This window comes from Bombus terrestris, chromosome 4 (assembly GCF_910591885.1).
Source record: "Bombus terrestris chromosome 4, iyBomTerr1.2, whole genome shotgun sequence".
Taxonomy (NCBI): domain Eukaryota; kingdom Metazoa; phylum Arthropoda; class Insecta; order Hymenoptera; family Apidae; genus Bombus; species Bombus terrestris.
In genome coordinates, this window is record NC_063272.1 from 653,408 (window position 1) to 671,368 (window position 17,961).

Sequence of the window (17,961 nt, forward strand, 5' to 3'; positions counted from 1 at the left end):
GACACTTACCGATTCTAGCAATTTATCTCGGTGAACTTTCATCGGAAGCTTGTCGTGATAATGTTTTTGATGATGTTTCCGAACTTCGTGGTAAAAGAAATCTTGTTTATCAGCGAAAGTTTCACTTCCTCCAATGTTCTTCAACAGAAACAACGTGAATGTAGCGGCTATTATATCTCTATATAGAGAAATTAATTCAACGGGTGGCTGACATCCGTCATCGATAGAAAAAGAATCGTAACCTTCGTATTGATTATTCGAACAATCAAAATGGAACTGAAAAATATAGTTTTAAATTATTGCACGCGTTCAATTTATAAATAAATCAATGTTCCCGCAATTAGACAAATTCACTTACTTTAGTCGATGGACAAAGCCTGAATGTAACAAGCCTTTTCGGGATAATCCTTAGTAAGTATTCTTTAATAGTAAGTTGCTTAGGCGAAATAAAACAGACAACTTTTTTTGGTTTCGAGAATTTCTCGCCTTGCATGCCCAACAATTTAGCGGCATAGCAAATATTGGGGTCCTTCGAAGCCACGTTATTGTGTACCATTCTAGCAACATCACCTGCGCTAACAAATATAAATTCTATAAAAATAAAACTTCATTAACAGTATAATATTAAAAAAGTATCTTTCGTACTCTCGAGTACAATGATGTCGAAATCGCCATTGTGTAGTTGTAGTCCGCCTAAACTGACTGTCGCATGATAACAGCTACCCTTTGGAAAACTGACTTTTAAGCGAATCCTTTGATTCGGAGAGTCGTATTCAAGTTGTACACTACAATCCGCATTAGCCGATTTATCTACTGAATTGCCAATCTGTAATCAAAAAAGTAGCGAATAAAGTCAATCGCAATAACGTAAGTATAGCTCGATTATAATGGCATCTCACTTGCCTGAGTAATGTTAACTTGGTAACCTTCCGTGGGTTTATCACCGGGTCCAAATATGCACAGATTATCATATTCGTCTCGAGGTTCTATTGTCATAGAGTGTGCAATTCCCGCTGTACAAACGACTGTCGAACTTTGTCGTACAAAGATGGTCTTATTTGGATCCGGAGGACCTAAAGGATTAAGTGTGATTCTATAATCGTTTATAGTCCTACTTTTCAGAAGTATCGTTTAATACGTTTATCATGCAAACATACCGGGAAGAAAATTTTTAAGAAACGGGCTGCCGTGAACGTGACACGGACCAATAAGTACGGCTATTCGATATTGTCCAGCATGACGAACAGTAAATTTCACAACTGCAGTATTAGCAGCTAAAGGGTCGGTACCCCCCAACTCTATAAGGGTAGCTATCCTGCGTGTACCTTCTGTGACTTCAACGACCAGATTGTCTTTGTCACAAATAGGATACGGTTGACCGTTGCGTTGATAAAACTATAAAGTACAGTTTGAAAGAGAAATGCCACCGTTTCAACAGGAACAATAAAATGACCAGATAATAGCAATAAGAAAGTAACTTCTACCCTGTGCCGTTTGTTACTTTTTCTAAATACGCATTTAGAAAGTTCTATTAGGTACCTTCACTATAAACGTCATAGTTCCTCCTACGAGCTGTGGTTCATCCCATGCAAAGTGAACTCGGCAATTGCTCGGTAATAAATATTTTCCAGTCACATATTGCAGCAAAGAGTGCTTTGCCTCTGGTGCTAGAGCTGGTTGTGTCATAGCAGCCAAGGTCACTAACCCTGCTACTGACACAGAAACTACCAACATTCCACCTGTTAAATATAAAAGAAAGAAAGTTATTCCTCGAGCTTCTCCTCGAGCACGTTCCTGCGTTATGCAATCGAACGAAATTTGCGAAAAATAACAAAGAAAATGTACCCCATGTCCAAGCGTCCTGATGTTGACTATTCTTCACTACGGCGCTCCATAGATCAGCCTTGAGGGTTTCTAAATCTTCCTTCGAAGTAGGCAGCGTCTGTCTGGCCTGGATCCATCGCGGTAGATCCTTGCCAAGGGCTGCCCGTACAGCATTATCCTCCACCCAATATACATCCTCTAGAGACATCACCTCCATCTGCATTAGCCTGATGAAAGGAAAACAGATTTATTTCGACTGTTTGCTAGAGGAAGATTGCAATGCAACTAACAGTTTTGATTATTTCTGAGGGAAACCATGGAACCATTAAAGCTCCTGGTTAAAATTCTGCTCACTTCTGGTAATGGCTATGCAAGCCATGGTCTGTCAACCACTGGCGTAAAACGAGCCTTTGTTGCAGTAAACGTGCGGCGCGTTGTAATCGTTCTTCGTCTTGCGCCGGCAGTTCTGGTAATGCGTACACCTCGCCACAGCTCGCAAGGGATGAAATGCCTGTAACATTCGAAAAGCTTTTCTTTCTCCTTTGACATCGACGTTTCGCAAAAAGAGGGAAAAGGAACTCGTTATATCTAATTAATTCGGAGAACACGCTATCAGACGTGAGCAAAGATAACTTTTCTAATTAGAGACTCATAGGAATTTAGCGATAGTACCGGGTATCTATCGTAGAGAAGGACAGGAAACAAAACCTGATAATTCGAGACTGGACGACGAGTCGATTCCTTCGTCCGTCCGTTCTCAGTACGTCGTTGTCAGTCGTAAAACCATGGAAATGTGTAAGCCACTTAAAATGCGCTGTACGTCGTTCTCCGTTATTCTACTGTGCATTCTCAAGTGTGGGTTTGTGCTTGCGATATGCACCGTGAGCAAGCACGAAGGAGGTGAGGCAAACTCTTTCGCTTCAATTACGTTCAATTTTCGATTGTCCCGATGGTGAATCGGGGAAATAAGTAAACGGGACACGAGTAAATTTCTATCTTCCTCGCTGATGCAATTTCTATTCGAGGAAAAGATAGAGAAACAAAAATCTCTTGATATCGATAAATTGTTAAATGTATATTTCGTTACGCAGGATCAGCCCATCGTTTGCAATGCTCTAACGTTACTCTGCAAACGATTTTGGAACAAACGACGAACGTATCCGCTCTATTGGTCTTTGACTCAAATTTCCGATACATCAAAGAACGAGCTTTTATCAAATACGCTAAACATTTGCTGTTCTTGAACATCTACAATTGTCACTTATACGACATTCACGCTGACGCGTTCGACAGCCTAGCTAGTTTGAGGAAACTCAGTCTACCTAGCAATAATATCACAGAAGTGAAAGAGGCGTGGTTTAAGGATCTGGTATACTTGGAACAATTAGACCTGTCGTTCAATCGAATCGAGAAAATCGCGCCAGCAATCTTTAGCAGAATACCATTACTCAAAAGATTCGATATCAGAGAGAATCGCATAACTTGTTTGGATCCTTCAGCATTTCCGGGTGGTATCGACAAAGTTTATTTCCTCGGAAACCCCCTGGCTCTCACGTGTCGAGGAGAGGTAAGACGCGCCATTGACGTAGTTCGCGTTTAACCGTTTGAGTCCCAGGGGTCTTTGAAAAAACAGGGTCGAAAAATGCCGAACAGCGCGATAGCGCTTGTCTCAATCGATCGCCGTATTTGTTATTTTATGAAATAAATCTATATTATTATATATGTTGTACTATTAGTCTATAAATATTTGAAGTTTGATTCAATAAAAATGATCGAGAAGATAACAATGAAATACAAAATACCGTCGATCGTCCGTAGCGTTCAAATGTACTGGCACTTTTCAACACAAAATCTAAACAGCGCGATCGCGTTGCTTGGGACTCAAACGGTTAAAGAATTTCAGAATTTCATTCGTTATTCCGCGGTTACAGACTGCAGTGTCGTGAACTGAATGTTGCGATTCGGTTTATGTATCGATTTGAAAATTACAGTTAACTCTGTGGATGCGGGACCACGGGGTGAACTACAAGACTGAGCAGAGTAAGAAGGAAGAGTGGTTGGATAAGCTTCTTTGGCTCTGCGCCATGGACGATGCGAGCGTGGTCAAATCAGAAGACTCGATGAAAGAATGCGTTATCCTAAATTTATTCAATCAGCTTCGTACAGGTCTGAGTACCGCGCAATCGTATCCCTTGTCCGTGGACTGTCCCGTTGAGAGCAATCTTCTGATGGCCTGTTTAGCCACGGGGGCCACTAATGGAAAAGTAATCAAGAATTTGCTCCTCTATATCCATAAAACCAAGTCGTATCGTTAAAGAGAAATTGCACGATTGTAGAACCGATTAAGTTAAATTGTAATGTCTCGCGTTAAGAGCTTGTTTACGAATAAAAATCGATCATAGTTAAAAAAATAAGAATTGTGCAACGTTAGAAAGTTTCGATGTTAACACAAAGAGAAACGTATCGGTCAACTGGAGCCTTCGTTCGTACGGAAGGAATACTAATTTCGTGGCGATTAATCAGAAAGTGCGGAATTAAAGGTGATTTTCGACGAGAGGTTTTACTTACCGGAAGATGCGCTACCGCTGGGTCGTAGCGACATGCCGATGGACGATATCTCATCGGCAAAGAAATCTTTGTCGCGTTGTCCATCTCGGCAGCCTCGATTTTTGTCCGGCATAATTCCTCCACGATGTTCCTGGCTCGTCGACTTTTACCGACTACGAAGCATTCTTTTGTTCACCGTCGCATCGCTCGCTCGTCACGAGGTCATCTTCTCGAAACATTATTATACCAGCGTTTTATCATCATAACCTTACTCGATTTCACGATGGAAATTTTAATAATTCGCGAAAGTTGCGCGATTCGAGATCTATTTGAAAGGAGATATCTAGTCCTGTTTCTCGTGTAAAGCGCGCAATAAATCTAGACCGATGCATTATGGCACGAACAATGAAACGCTCTGTCTTTTGTTTCCGAATCATCACTGGAGCGTACAATGTGATTGTGGTGATTGAATGATGAACAGTCACTGATGACAATTGCGCGACATGTGACGGTTTTGTCAAACAGAGGATTAAAATTTCGTCGAGTATACAAACGCGTAGCTGTATTTTTACAACTAAAGTCATTGCACGTAGAAAGACAGGAATGATAGGGCGTTTGTAGCAAGAGATGAACGTTGGAAAAGGATTAATCGCTTTACGCGCTAACGATACGCAATTAATTTCAATTATTAGTCGGGTGAAAGGTAACAGGGATGTTTCGTGAAAGGTAGAGAGCACAAAGAGGAAAAATGAGGGAATATTTGCTTGCTAAGGCGCAATGGAATGATAAGGGAGAGCTCGCTATGCTTTTGCGGCCTACGCTCTCCAGCGTAGTCATAAATACTTAAAAGGGGACACGATAATTCGGCTTAGCACCGCTTTCCTGCTAACTCCGACGGACCAACTTTGCGAGGATTTCGTCTCGCCAAGTTTAAGGATTAAGCTTATCCGGTCGTGTGAGGAACAAACGAAACAGCAAGGGGGAAGAAGAGCCAAATTCCGCGAGATATTTCGATGTGGAGTGTACACTTTTGCCGGTGTTGACCCAGATCTGGGGAACTCGGTTCGGATAAAGAGATTGATAGCAATTTCCGGGAATTTTTCGATGTCTCTCTGTGCTTTTAGATCGGTCGATTAACGATGCCAATTAAACGATGCCGAATCGATAGGTCAGCAGCAGTCTCGATTTAATCAACGACAACGAAACGTTACTATGAATTAAACGGTCCCGAAACCGGGTCAAGAGTCCATTCGAGGTCAAACCGGGGTTATCGTACCCGTGTTTTCCGCGCTCATCTCGTTTCTCTTGCACAATTTATCGGCCAACGTGCACCACGGCAATTGCCACCGATAAAAAACGATACGAAAGAACGAAACGTACGACTGCAGTTCAAGGTATAATCGTTATTTGCAATTGTGAAATAAATCGGTCAAAATGGTACGCGACTATCCGTTTCTTACTTCTTTTTCTTTCCTCGTTCGTTCGATGTTCGCTCTCTTCGATCTTCGAGTCTCGTCGAATCGAATCGGATCGGATCGCGATCTTTGTCCGGAATACAGCTGATTGTTCCGTGTGCAACGATTAAACAGCCGATAACACCGGGCTTCGAGATCACATCGGTTATCGGAGAATGAGCAACAAAGAAGCGTGAACCTCCGTGTTCGATACAAAGGAAACTGTGACAATCGTCAAGATTCGAAACGCGATGTTTTCATCGGTTCTCTCCTCATTTTCTCTTTCGAACAAAGAGAAAGGAAGAAAAAAGAAGAGAAAGAAACTTACACAGCGTTTTATCCGCAGAGTGTTATAGGACTTGGAGGGATAAGTGTTCCATTAGCGAGTCCATCAAAGCCCTGGAGCAGTAACATTTTAAAAGGTAAAAGAAGGATGTGGTACTTTGGACGTTTTTCAGACCTTTGCGTCTTCCTTTTATTTTCTTCTTTTCCGTCTTTTTTCGTGGCTCGTGGTCGAGCTGGGATATACACGCGGCAGAATAAAAAGAAAAGAATACAGCGCGATACAATGAAAGAATCAACCGCGTAGCACCCTCGCATCGACTCTTGACCTTTTCGAACGGATATCCTTCACTGGCATTACTTCGTGCTAACGATCCTTTCGGTACTAAGAGGGGTGGCAGCAGGGGAGGATTGAAGTAAAAGGTGGTGGTGGTGGTGGGCAGGGAAAACCAGGGCATATGTATGTCATATATTCTTATGATTATGCACGAGAGGGTTGCCGGTATTACGAAGGTAGGACAGATCGATTCCAACATTTGCTATTTTACACTAACCGCGAGCGCGATGTAGACGGTCCTCTGGAATTATAATATTTTCTTTCCATCTGCTTAATTTACGAGTTTCTCCTCCTCCTGTTTCAGCGATACGCGATACCCTGGGAATATCCGAGCACTAGGGGCACCGAACGAACTTGGTGACACAGTTTCACCACCATGGCATGTATATAGCTCTGTTTAGTATCGCGTTAATAGAATTCCTACACTAGCGTGCTTAACAATGCCGCGATTAGATTCCGCTTGTAATCGCGGTTCTCTTTCCGTCCTCTTTTTCTCAAACGTACGGAACCTGGTCCGAGCAGTAAATTTTGTTGCAAAGAACTTTTTCGCAAACCCACAGGGATGTGCTCTGTACGGAAGTCGAACGAAACGATGCGAAAACGTGAATATTCTGCCGCGAGAACGGATGATTGTTCGCCGGATTAATTACAATCTTGTCGGCTACTAGAGGCGGTCGTGCATGTACTTGAACATCTTTTTCGCAATAGCACAGGTAATACATTATTTTCTCCTGTTAGGATAAAATTTTCGTTTTCTTATTTATCTATTGATTTCTATTGCGGGCAATAATTAGCTACGAAGAATCGATTTTATGATCGAAAAAGTGTATCGAAAAAGCGGGAAATCTTGAGGATTCGCGGTTGAAATGAATACAGTTAGATCGAAGATGGCACACATACGTGCGTTATTTTCTTTCATCTTCAACGGATTCGTTAATCTGTTTCGTTCGACTCTTCAAATGAGATAATCGTGGATTTCATTAGCATGTTTCCGACGTAAGATTCGTTATTTTGTAAATTAAAAAAAAGATAAATAAAAAATGTATAGAAAGGAAATCTTTGAGATAAGAAAGAAGAAGAATTTGATGATTCAATCGGGCGGTTACGAGCTGCGAATAAATTATTCGTGTTACGGTAAAACGTAATTGATGTCTGGAATTTACTGGGCGGCGCGGCAGACGAAGATAACGTGGTTAAATTCGCGCTAGTTTATTGCATGGTTGATTCGTATTTACATAATCCTCGAAAACGAGAAATAATGCTCCTCTCATACAGCTTTTTCATAAAGTATACTTTGTAATATGCAGTATGTGCTAACAAAAATATGAATTTTTAATAAAAACGTGCAACCTACAACCTCTTTCCAACCTATGTATTTGAAGAAAAGGAGAAAAACATAAATACGAAGAAAACGTTTGCAGTCGATTTACGCGAGTTTTCACCGATCGCTTATACGTTTCATCAAATTTCCATCTCTAACCCGTATTTCATTTGCAATAATTTGTAGTATGCGATCAAGTAGCGGGATGGTTTCTCATTGTTTAAATCTTGCATTAGCCCCTTAGGTCGGTTTCCCGCGCCATTTCATCTACTTTTTTCTGTCTCTTCGTACACGCGTGACTATACCGGTAAAAATTTCGACAGAAGTTTAAAACGTAAAAGACGGCTACGTCGTTGGTTTCTCGATCCTTCGTTTCACATTACGCATTCTGTTCGTTGAATGACAATTAATTTTTAACGTGGTCGATAAAACGTGTCGGGGGTCAACTCGGTCTTCAGAATATTCTTGTCCGGAATTTTTTCCGCGTAGGAATGTTCAAAGGTTAAGGTCAAGCAGGAGAATCGATACTTTTCTCATCGGCCGACGTTCGTTCACGAAACGTAGATACTTACATAGAATAACAGCATCGATTTCGCGCGATCAATGTCCCTATCTTACTACATCGACACGCGTTTCCGCTAATCCTGCCAGCGCGTTGTTGCCATCGACGAAACGCAGGCAATTTGTCAATTAACAGGATTCTTTTGTTTTATACGAGCGTGGATTTAACTCACAACGAATACGAATTCTCCTATCGTATATTCACGAAAGAATGATTTATGCTACGGACATCCGAAATTTTCATTCCGTTTCATTACTTTCGAACAATGCGGATGCGGAAAATGGCCCATGATAAATTACTCTGTGGGCAACGAGAAGAATCGCGCGCTGGGAGGTCGTTTCTCGATGTCGCATCTATCGATTCTACCGGTAAAATGGATGATCAACGATTTGATCGTTGAAACATTCTTTTTAATATTGTAGCTTCTTTCCCCTACCCGTATAAAGAACTGTGCCAGGTACGACAAAAAGGAAGGAAACTTATAAGGAAAGTTGAGAATTCAATTTCGCTTACCACTATTTCGTTTGAATCTGAGGAATTCAATGGAAAGTATCGACGTCGACATCGAGCCGATAAAACGCATTACCGGGTAACTTCTTCCTGGCTTTGAGGCTCGTGGGGAATCTAGCGTTCAAAATGTCGCAATGCAGGACGTGTTTGCTATGCTCTAGGCGATCTGTGACTTTCGAAACGTCCGGACGGAGTGTCGACGTGGTGTGCAACATGCAGGATTGCAAGTGACGTAAATGCCTTTTGTGATGGGATCGTTCTGTGATCTTTCGCGGCTTCAAGTAGCAAAATTTTCAAGTGGTTAGCAACACCTACGTGATCAGCCCAGACAGTTTCGAAATTCAAACAGAACCGGGAAAGCATGAATAGCTCCTCTCAAGACGAACCCTCCAACCATGTTGCTTTACTCTCGAGAAACTTTGCCAGTATCTTTCAACTTCTCGCGAAACGCAACAACCTTTGCTTTAAGAAATTTACAGTAAGGAAATTTTGGTTGAGATTTTAGTGTGTTTAATGAAGGAGAAAGTTAACTCGTGAAAGTATAGTAATAATACACACATAAACATTGAATAGTGCAAATACAAGTGCAGAATTAATGAGAAATGAGAGCTGATGCTTTTTATTATGCGAAAATAATTGATTAAGCAACGATTCAAACACTCATACATAATATTGATGCATAGTAACAATCGTGACATAAAATAAAAAGGCGATGAAACGTCGCGATTGCATTCGACCGTGAAACCAATGTTATCGGAGTGACAAGGAATGCACTTACGGATTCGAATCGACTTTCTGTCTCGTCGCTTGAAGACTGTTTTCCCGCCGGAGGATCGTGGCAACTTCGATCGGGAAACTCGCAACGAAAGATCGCGGTGCCAGCAGAAAGGAGGAAGCGGTATGTGACGCTAGTTCAGCTTTGGAATACAGTTCTCGAGCGCTAAAAAGACCTACCCCTTCGCAACAGGAGTGTCGTTTTCGCACTTGTTTACGATATTAATTACGAACTCGCTACTTGTTGTCTACAAGGCTGAGAAGAGTCGTGGGAGGAGGGTGAAGCGTCACGACGAAGTATGTAGTAGCTTTCGAAAAATATCGAAAGGTGGCCTAGCGGAGGTTTAAGGTGTTGCTTTCATGTACGTCTCGAAGTCGGAGTACACACGGAAGTGCGAATAACAGAGGGAGGACGAAAGAAGGGTGGGGATAAAGGAACGGCTAAGGTGGCCGGGGACTGATAAACGCGAGGGTTTCTACGACCGACTCGACGCGTCTACTAAGGATCAAGCGGGCCTGTGTGTCAAAGGCTCGATGATCGCGCAAACATCCGAGGCTCGTTTACGGTTTCACCGTTCACAATGGCTCCGTTTGTACGGTGGTTCATACGTCCGCGCCCCTTGGCAACGCGCATAATGCTCACGTCGTTTGCTTCTCGATTAAACGAATCCGCGAAAATTTGCGAAGGGGCTGCAGCGACTTTTGGTGGAGCAAATATTTCGATACCCGACAACCAAGAGCGATGCGACTCGACGATCCGCTCGCGCGGACTCACGCTAGACGACTGCATGCGAGACGATTACGCGGCTAGAGCCACCCTCTGCCACCCGTTTGGTACTCCCACCAGGTCCCGACCACGTCAAGCAAGCCGATCGTTTTCCCATGCTTCGCGTCTTTCCGTTCTTGCAGAAGCGTGAGTCGCCACGCCGACCACCTTACTCCTACTTTTCCACTGGCATCGCCATACCACCCCTTCACCAAATTATCTCCATTTTATGTGAATCACGATTATCTTTACAACCGTTAAATCATAATCTCGAATGTTTCGAGGATCTTACTTTTATGAAACATGCACTGAGAAAAAATCGGAAATTAATGGAGGCGATACACGGAAGGAGTTGATTCTATTGTAAGCTTCATCGTATGGTTAGAAGTATAGGATGCAACGACCCGTTGTCTTGAAATTGGACCGAGTATGTCGGCTTTATACCTTTCAAAAAAATGCTCATAAAAGTCGAATCGTTCGACTCGAGTTTGTCATTGGACCTAACACTGCATGTCCTGAATTTTTCCGATAATTGCAATCCACTTATCGACCAACCGTAAAGTAGTGCTCTTGTTTATACTGGACTGCCTCGACAACCAGTTACATTTAATCTCGGACGATCCACGATCGATAAAGAGTCCGAATAGGGTGAAGTAATTATCGGAGGCAGCTACTTGCTGACTGAGCGAAATCGTACCTCTATTCTCGACAAGCCAATCCTGCTTTCTGCCGTGTCGACGGTACTTGATATTTAGAGTTCTTTTAAAGGACCTCTCTCATCCTTTTGCGGTAGTTTAAAACGACCGAATCAGCACGTTAATTCATATAAAATATGAATATATATAGCTCTTAAATTTGTGTATGTTAAATAATGCAAATTTTGCATTGAATCGGCGGAGAAATCGTTCTACTTGAACCAGTTATTTGGACGGCGGTACAGTTTCGTTTAGGCTGAAGCGTTTGGCTCATCCGTGATATTTATTATTTAAATACACGGGTACTTGGCTATTAGAGTTTCGTAATACCAATCAGTCGATGTATTAAGTCGTCTGAAAAGTTTCTTTCGTTTTATAAGGAAATAATGGATGCACCACATTTTCTTTTTTATATTATTTTATCGAATTACGTATGATCCATTTTGTTCTATCAAAATGAAGATCACAACGTTCGACAGATTGGATTTCATGTTTGTATAAAGATGGATCGTTGTAAAAGACGTATCTGTAAAGGAAAGACACTTTTCGGACAATCTAATACTATGCTTCCGAATCAGTAGTAATGTACAGTGATGGACAAGCCGCGAAAAAGTAAAGGTGGCCATGTATACACAGACATTTACTTTCGAAAGGGCTGAGAGAAGGAACAGCATCCCTACCCTGCTGGCCCAAGCGCGCAGTGATATTACCGCAGCTGCGAACTTCGTAACTATTTGTTTGTCCCACCAATAAAGAGGTACAAAATCCTAGCCGCGAAGGAATGTTCGCGCAAGCGCTTATATCCTTGGCATCAACTTGGGCTAAGATGATAAAAGTTTGGATATTGACGCAGATTCATCAGCTTGCATCACTACAGCTTCCGAATTTGATAAGAAGAACATGGAGAGGAACGGGATAAGATGAAAGTTGAATACGAATTTTACACATGCCAATGTTTCATATTGGTCGATATATATATATATATATTCTTTTTTGTTAATAACATTTTATTTAAGAAACTTTCTCATTCCCCAAAATGGATATTTATGAACTTTTGGTAGACTACATAGTCGGAAAAGAATATTCCTAATTAATTATTCGTTGACCGTGCGTAACATTAAAGTTTACGTTACTCTTTGAGATGTTAATGGTTCTGAAGCATAACAGTTGATAAACTAATTAATAATGTTTGCACGAGCGAAGGCTCTCTAAGTTCATATTGTCGTACGATTAGTGCACTTCGAAAGACTGATTTAATTTATGAGCAGTCGATAGTATATAGCTGGAGCTTATTCTTGTAAAAGAAATTGACTACATGCCAAACGATGAATTTCGACGAGAATGAACCTATTGTTTCAGGGGAACGTACACATGCGTAGTCGGAATGATCATTCTAGAGATTTGTCAAAGCAATAAACGATGATGTATTATAACTTCAACGATTATAGTGTTCAGCAATCTTAATTTGATTTCATTTAAACCCATAAGCATAACTTTTAATCCAAGATATTTCTTAAAATTACTTACGTTCTTCGTCGTAATGATCGTTTACGAACTAAAAAATGCTTTTGTTTATGAATCATCCAATGAATGTCAGTTATCACGCAATACGTAATATGAAAGTAAGAGAGTAGTGAAACTGGAAAAATGGTTAATCGAATCCTGACCTTTGTTTTTGAAGAGAGGCCGATACTGTTTCAATCCAATTTCGGCAAGCCACTGGTCTGCTTCGGTGAGATCTCCGTTGTTTCCATTTCCGGTGGCAAGCATCAGAAGTTTGCCAAGGGACAAGACCATAGTAAGAGCCAGGAATACCCCTGATAATACAGTCGACCATCGTGCCATTTCCTGATGAGTGCATCTTTAAACCGAACATTGATAGATTATATTAATATCCCGCGTGTACACATACATACATACATACATACATACGTTACAAACATGTAGTTGTTAACAGGTAAAGTGTCTGAATTGAGGTTATGTCACTGCGATGTTTGTAAACAAATCTATGCGGAGGAATGTACTTAGCGCTACTTTAAATTAATCGGCTTACCACATTTTCATAGAGCTGATAATCAGTATACGAGACGATTGACAGAACCGTGGCTACGTTTAAGTTTTACTGTCTAAGGACTTATATAGCTGAGCAGAATGAGAATAACTGTAGATGGAGTGACAGCTGAAGTGGACAACACTACATCCTAGGGACTTCGTGCGCTGGTCTTTCTTTTAATGAACAGCCTGAAAATCAATTTTAAAGTACGCTTCTTTAACGTTGGTCAATACATAAGTTCTGAAATACTGATTGTTCAAACAAAAAGAAAAACAGAAATTTCGTTGTGTTCTCACATTGATTAATGCAGGCCAGACGTGATATCATAGACGAGTATATATATCATTGATTAAGAACAGTACAATACTGAATCGATAACGTTGTGTGTGGTACAAAAATGGTAAAGGGGACGATGATTCTCTAAACATGGGACATGAAAAGATATTGCATATCACGTCTATACTACATCTCGTCTGTGGTCAATGGTCATGTGCATTCTGTACTTAGTCAATGGTATAGGTATCTAACTTATCCATCGTTGGAGATTATGAATAGTAATACTGTGATCTTTGTTGCTTGACGCAAAAGTTGACATACACACTTACATATGTATTTGGTACGTAACATGACATATGTATTTATTAACATACGTATGTACATCTATCGTACATCTATAAAACTGAAAATGATTTCAAAGTGATATTTTGCCATTAAGCAGATACGGATTACATCAAACGGAGAGAGAAACATGTTTGACGTATTTGAAAAATATAAAAGTGTATTGTATTTCACATTCTTAACCAATAATTTAGCAGCGGTAATATTAAACACGGTTATTTGTATATTATTTAGATAAAATACGGAATTCGATGTTATAGATGTGATTAACATACTATAAACTTGTTTGACAAGTATTTCCATAGGAGTTATATATTGTTAAGCGTGATTAATAGTAATGATTTAATAATCGCTTCTAGTGGAGTATTACATTCCAAGCCTTGTTGGAAATTAATTAATGGTGACGGCAATCAGAAAACAGAGGTTACCTACTTAATAGGCGGGGATTCAAATTAGACGAAAGTTATTATTAGAAATAACGTAAAATATGTTGGTAAGTTATTAAGTAATTTATCAAAATGTGACAGATAATTAAAGAAATATCGTTACGAAGGAGAAAGATCGTTACATTGTACGAAGAAGTAATTATGTAATTCAGTTTTATGTAACGATACACGTTTTTAATGCTTCTATGCGCGTCAAGCTTTCATAAAGTACTCATTTCAGTCACGATTACTATAAGATTGCACGCGTGTAGCCATTTAATCAGTATATCCGATTGCGAATGCCATTACATATACATTTTAGATATCAGCGAACTAGTTGATCATAGGTATATTTATCAACATCCAATCTTACGACGTGATTTGTGAACCGCGTTAATACATTTTCAGAGCTACATAAAGTCAGAGATGTCTTCATTTTTATGTCTATTTGTTCCATACGTGACATTTCTTGAACATGAAGTATGAGATGCTTACATATGCACTAGAATTTTATTGTCTTCGAGTTGACAGTTTGGTTTCACATGGAAGGTGTTAATTACATTATTCTCGCTTATCCACTTAGTCACTCCGACCAAATGGAATCTCAACAGGTTCTGAGAGAAACGTTAGGGAAAGCATTTGTCCTATAAAGGCTAATACGATAATCAGTCGGGACTTTTTTTTATCTATAAAGAAATCAATATATGAGTAATGCGGAAGATAATGATCACTTACAACACTAATGCTCTTGTCTGCTACTAGGTAGATTATTAGATAGAAAGGTGAGAGGTCCCGATAATAATTTAGCGAATGGCCGAGCAACGACGCAGTCTCGGTGCAAGCGCGTCGTTTTACCTTGTCCAATTGCATACTTTATGAGTTGCCCTGTATGGTCATGGACATGGGACACCATACTACACCGCTATACTTTGCTTTGACAACGGCGAAATGTTTATTTAATACATGGAAATCCCCGATTCCTCGGTTCACTAGCAACACACGACTGTTTCAGTCTCTTTGGCCCGACCCACAAATCCTTTCATTTTTTTCATGCTTTTCTCAATGCTTGTACATTCTTGACCACGTGAACATTTTTCCTTTCGAATAGAACACGTATGAAGCATATTTGCTCTTGATGTTTGTGCGCAATTACTGTCATTGCATATGGTTAGGTTTACATAGCATTTGCGTAGAACGACCTAAATAAACATTTATACGATTTTTAAATTGTACGTTTCGAAATACGAGACGCATGCAGCAATATAATGAACATAAAGATATTAATTTTAAATAAGATATTAAATTTTCATTTAGATGTTTTCGAAATGAAGTATTCAAAATCGCTGAAGCTTTTATGACAAACCAAAATTTATAGTTTCACTATAATCGATTGAATTCTTATATATCGTGGTTTAACGATGCGAGGACCAAGGGTATAACAATGTTATAACGCGTGTCTTGTACTAGTTAAGTATGTATACGAGTACTCTGAAGAGTATAAAATTTGACCTAAATACTTTCTAGGAGTAAAAATAAAGCGGACAATCCAGAAGCTGACAAGAAGTATACTTTAAATGCTTTTCAACGCATTTATATGCATACACGTTGTAGGTATATGTGAATATTCCGTGGTAATTTACAAGGTTAGATATATTGTACAACACTCAAGCTTATGATCAACGGAATCACTGCACATTATAAACGTGTTTAATTATCATTTAACGTCTTAACGTTTTGACGTGATACGATGAGGATAATGAATGCTAATCACGGCGTGGCGAGGATATTAATTAATCGTTATAACGGTGTACATACAGGTCGGTCGAGATAATGTTACAATAATTTACGATGTTGTGTTCAAACCGATATCACAGGAGCTGGAGCACATGATTGGAATAAAGTGGATCACCTTCGTGCGGCTGACCTAACTTGTTCCTGGCGTCAAATTATCCTGTTGTCGGATTGGTATTGAGTCCTCGGCTGTAGAACTCTTTGATCTTCCGCAGCTTATCGAACCGTGTCGAAAGGAAATACGCGAGGAAATGTAGGCATTAAATCGAAACACGAATCGTTTATACAATTACGGAACAATGGGAGCAGCCTACACACACATTAATAACTTAATCTGTGAAGTATATACGTCATTCCGATGGATCGTATACGTAGAGCTGCTTATCAACCTATTTTCATTTTCTATTAAGCAACGCGAAGGTAACTTGCTGTTTATTCATGTACATGGATATGTACATACATTTATTCATGTGTACATGGACGCTCTTTGAAAGAAAAAAATCTTTAAATTAACCTCGGGCTTATTCTTGTCGTACTTTTTCCATGATCTTAGAATATTCACCGCAGGCTAAGATCGCAGAACTATAGCAATGATATTGTTCGTGCAAGTGAACAAAGTAGGTGCAAAGTTCTGTAATGATATCACGACGACGAGGCAAGAAGGTCGTTGCTCGATCGTGTTTTGTCGTTTTAGGCCGTCGTGAAACACATGCAAAAACATGCGAGTCGTTACACGTAGACAGTCCAGTGGCCCGGTTGATCGGCGGACTAGAGTGAGAATACATGATTCCCGTAATCAAAACTAAAAATCGTTGCGAAGGAACGCTTTATCGATGCAAGAAGGTACAAATAAATTTTGCTTAGACATTTTTCGGCTAGCTGCATACTTTACTCGTTTATGTGTGTGAACCTGAATACAGGTACGATTGTGTTAGGCGAGGCTACCGCGTTAAACGTGCAAGTGGGTTAATGGCGAAGTCCACACGAGAGAGAAGAGACCGATATACTATATGTACATGCGTACATTTTACAGTCTGACAGATACTCTGACAGTTGATGTTGATGAACGATCCCTCCCGGCCTTCGGGCAGCTAGCATCGATGGAGAGGTTCAACTGCAGCTGCACTTGCACCACTGGAGAGCGAACGGCCCCGCTATACATTTCGCCTCTCTTCCCTTGGGCCACTGCCACACTTTCGTGTGTAACAACCGGTGTATTTGCTTTTTAGTTCTCCTTCGAACATTAGATGTTCGAAACTGGAGCACCGAGAGTTTTCGTCGAATCTAAGAAAGTATATAAATCGAGACGAATAAAATTGTCTTACTAGACGTTATTATATGCGTTGTAGGTAGAAGTTATGTTACGGTAGTATTATGATTCGATCGTTTCATCGCTGCGTTTCGGGAAATGCAGATAAATAATGCTTCCCAATAAGATGTAAGCGCACAATATTTGGGAATTGCAAATTCAAGTCCGGCAAACGCCCATGAGAAAGTCCACTAGCGAATTTCGCTTCTAAACTTTGAGTAATTTATTTATGTTTTTATACATGTATCGCGTGTTACCCGCGAAATCTCACTTAATTAATCACTATAGACGCGGAACACGATAGAGAACGCGAACATAAAATGTTTCTCTCATCGTGGTGAATGCAATTCTTGTGCACCTGCACGTGAAATTAGTGGTTAGAATGTAAGTAGGAAAGGAGATTAATGTCGCTGTCGGTAACAAGAAAATTCCCCATAATCGTTCGATTAGAAAGTGCACCCGCTAAAATGTAAATGAACAACTGCATTGCCAGAATGGTGTCTTCATCGGTAAGCCGAGAACATTCTATACTTTTAATCATCTAACTTTCTCAGTCAGGTGCCACGCTAAATTTCCAGCCATCTCCTCTGATTCAGCCTTTTATTCTCGATAGGTTGATTTCGAAAAAAGAATTTGTTTTCTTACTATCTTGCGGTATAATAGCTCTATAACTACTCTCCTTGTTCCAGATTC

General features: G+C 40.3%; 2 protein-coding genes and 1 long non-coding RNA gene across 4 annotated transcripts in view; 2 read left to right on the forward strand and 1 right to left on the reverse strand.

Annotated features, from left to right (window-relative positions):
• Nucleotides 1–13,276, reverse strand: part of LOC100650746 (apoptosis-resistant E3 ubiquitin protein ligase 1) — a 16,291-nt gene extending 3,015 nt beyond the window's left edge. The window contains exons 1-10 of one of the 2 annotated variants that reach the window (XM_012318739.3): nt 13,126–13,276; nt 12,740–12,933; nt 2,179–2,335; nt 1,846–2,051; nt 1,540–1,739; nt 1,158–1,395; nt 904–1,073; nt 646–826; nt 359–570; nt 10–276 (exon numbers count right to left, since the gene is read on the reverse strand). In XM_012318739.3, the coding sequence (XP_012174129.1) occupies nt 10–276; nt 359–570; nt 646–826; nt 904–1,073; nt 1,158–1,395; nt 1,540–1,739; nt 1,846–2,051; nt 2,179–2,335; nt 12,740–12,917 (1,809 nt within the window). In that variant the 5' untranslated portion in view covers nt 12,918–12,933; nt 13,126–13,276. Of the gene's footprint in view, nt 1–9; nt 277–358; nt 571–645; nt 827–903; nt 1,074–1,157; nt 1,396–1,539; nt 1,740–1,845; nt 2,052–2,178; nt 2,336–4,392; nt 4,598–9,615; nt 10,411–12,739; nt 12,934–13,125 lie in introns of those variants that run through there. The other variant, XM_020867702.2, reaches the window with a different exon arrangement.
• Nucleotides 2,573–4,235, forward strand: LOC100650864. The gene is made up of 3 exons (XM_003402357.4): nt 2,573–2,724; nt 2,916–3,391; nt 3,816–4,235. The coding sequence occupies exons 1-3, from the start codon at nt 2,610–2,612 to the stop codon at nt 4,137–4,139; spliced, it is 915 nt and encodes a 304-aa protein (XP_003402405.1). The 5' UTR covers nt 2,573–2,609; the 3' UTR covers nt 4,140–4,235.
• A 509-nt stretch (nt 13,277–13,785) lies between the features above and the next one.
• On the forward strand, nt 13,786–17,348 carry LOC125385035. The gene is made up of 3 exons (XR_007223970.1): nt 13,786–16,576; nt 16,654–16,802; nt 16,880–17,348. It is a non-coding gene; the product is annotated as an uncharacterized LOC125385035 (long non-coding RNA).
• The last annotated feature ends 613 nt before the right edge of the window (nt 17,349–17,961 follow it).

Coding starts and splice junctions, on each gene's coding strand:
- LOC100650864 (XM_003402357.4), top strand. CDS start 2,610: ATGGAAATGTGTAAGCCACTTAAAATGCGCTGTACGTCGTTCTCCGTT. Junction 2,725..2,915: donor CGTGAGCAAGCACGAAGGAG/GTGAGGCAAACT, acceptor TTCGTTACGCAG/GATCAGCCCATCGTTTGCAA. Junction 3,392..3,815: donor CTCTCACGTGTCGAGGAGAG/GTAAGACGCGCC, acceptor TGAAAATTACAG/TTAACTCTGTGGATGCGGGA.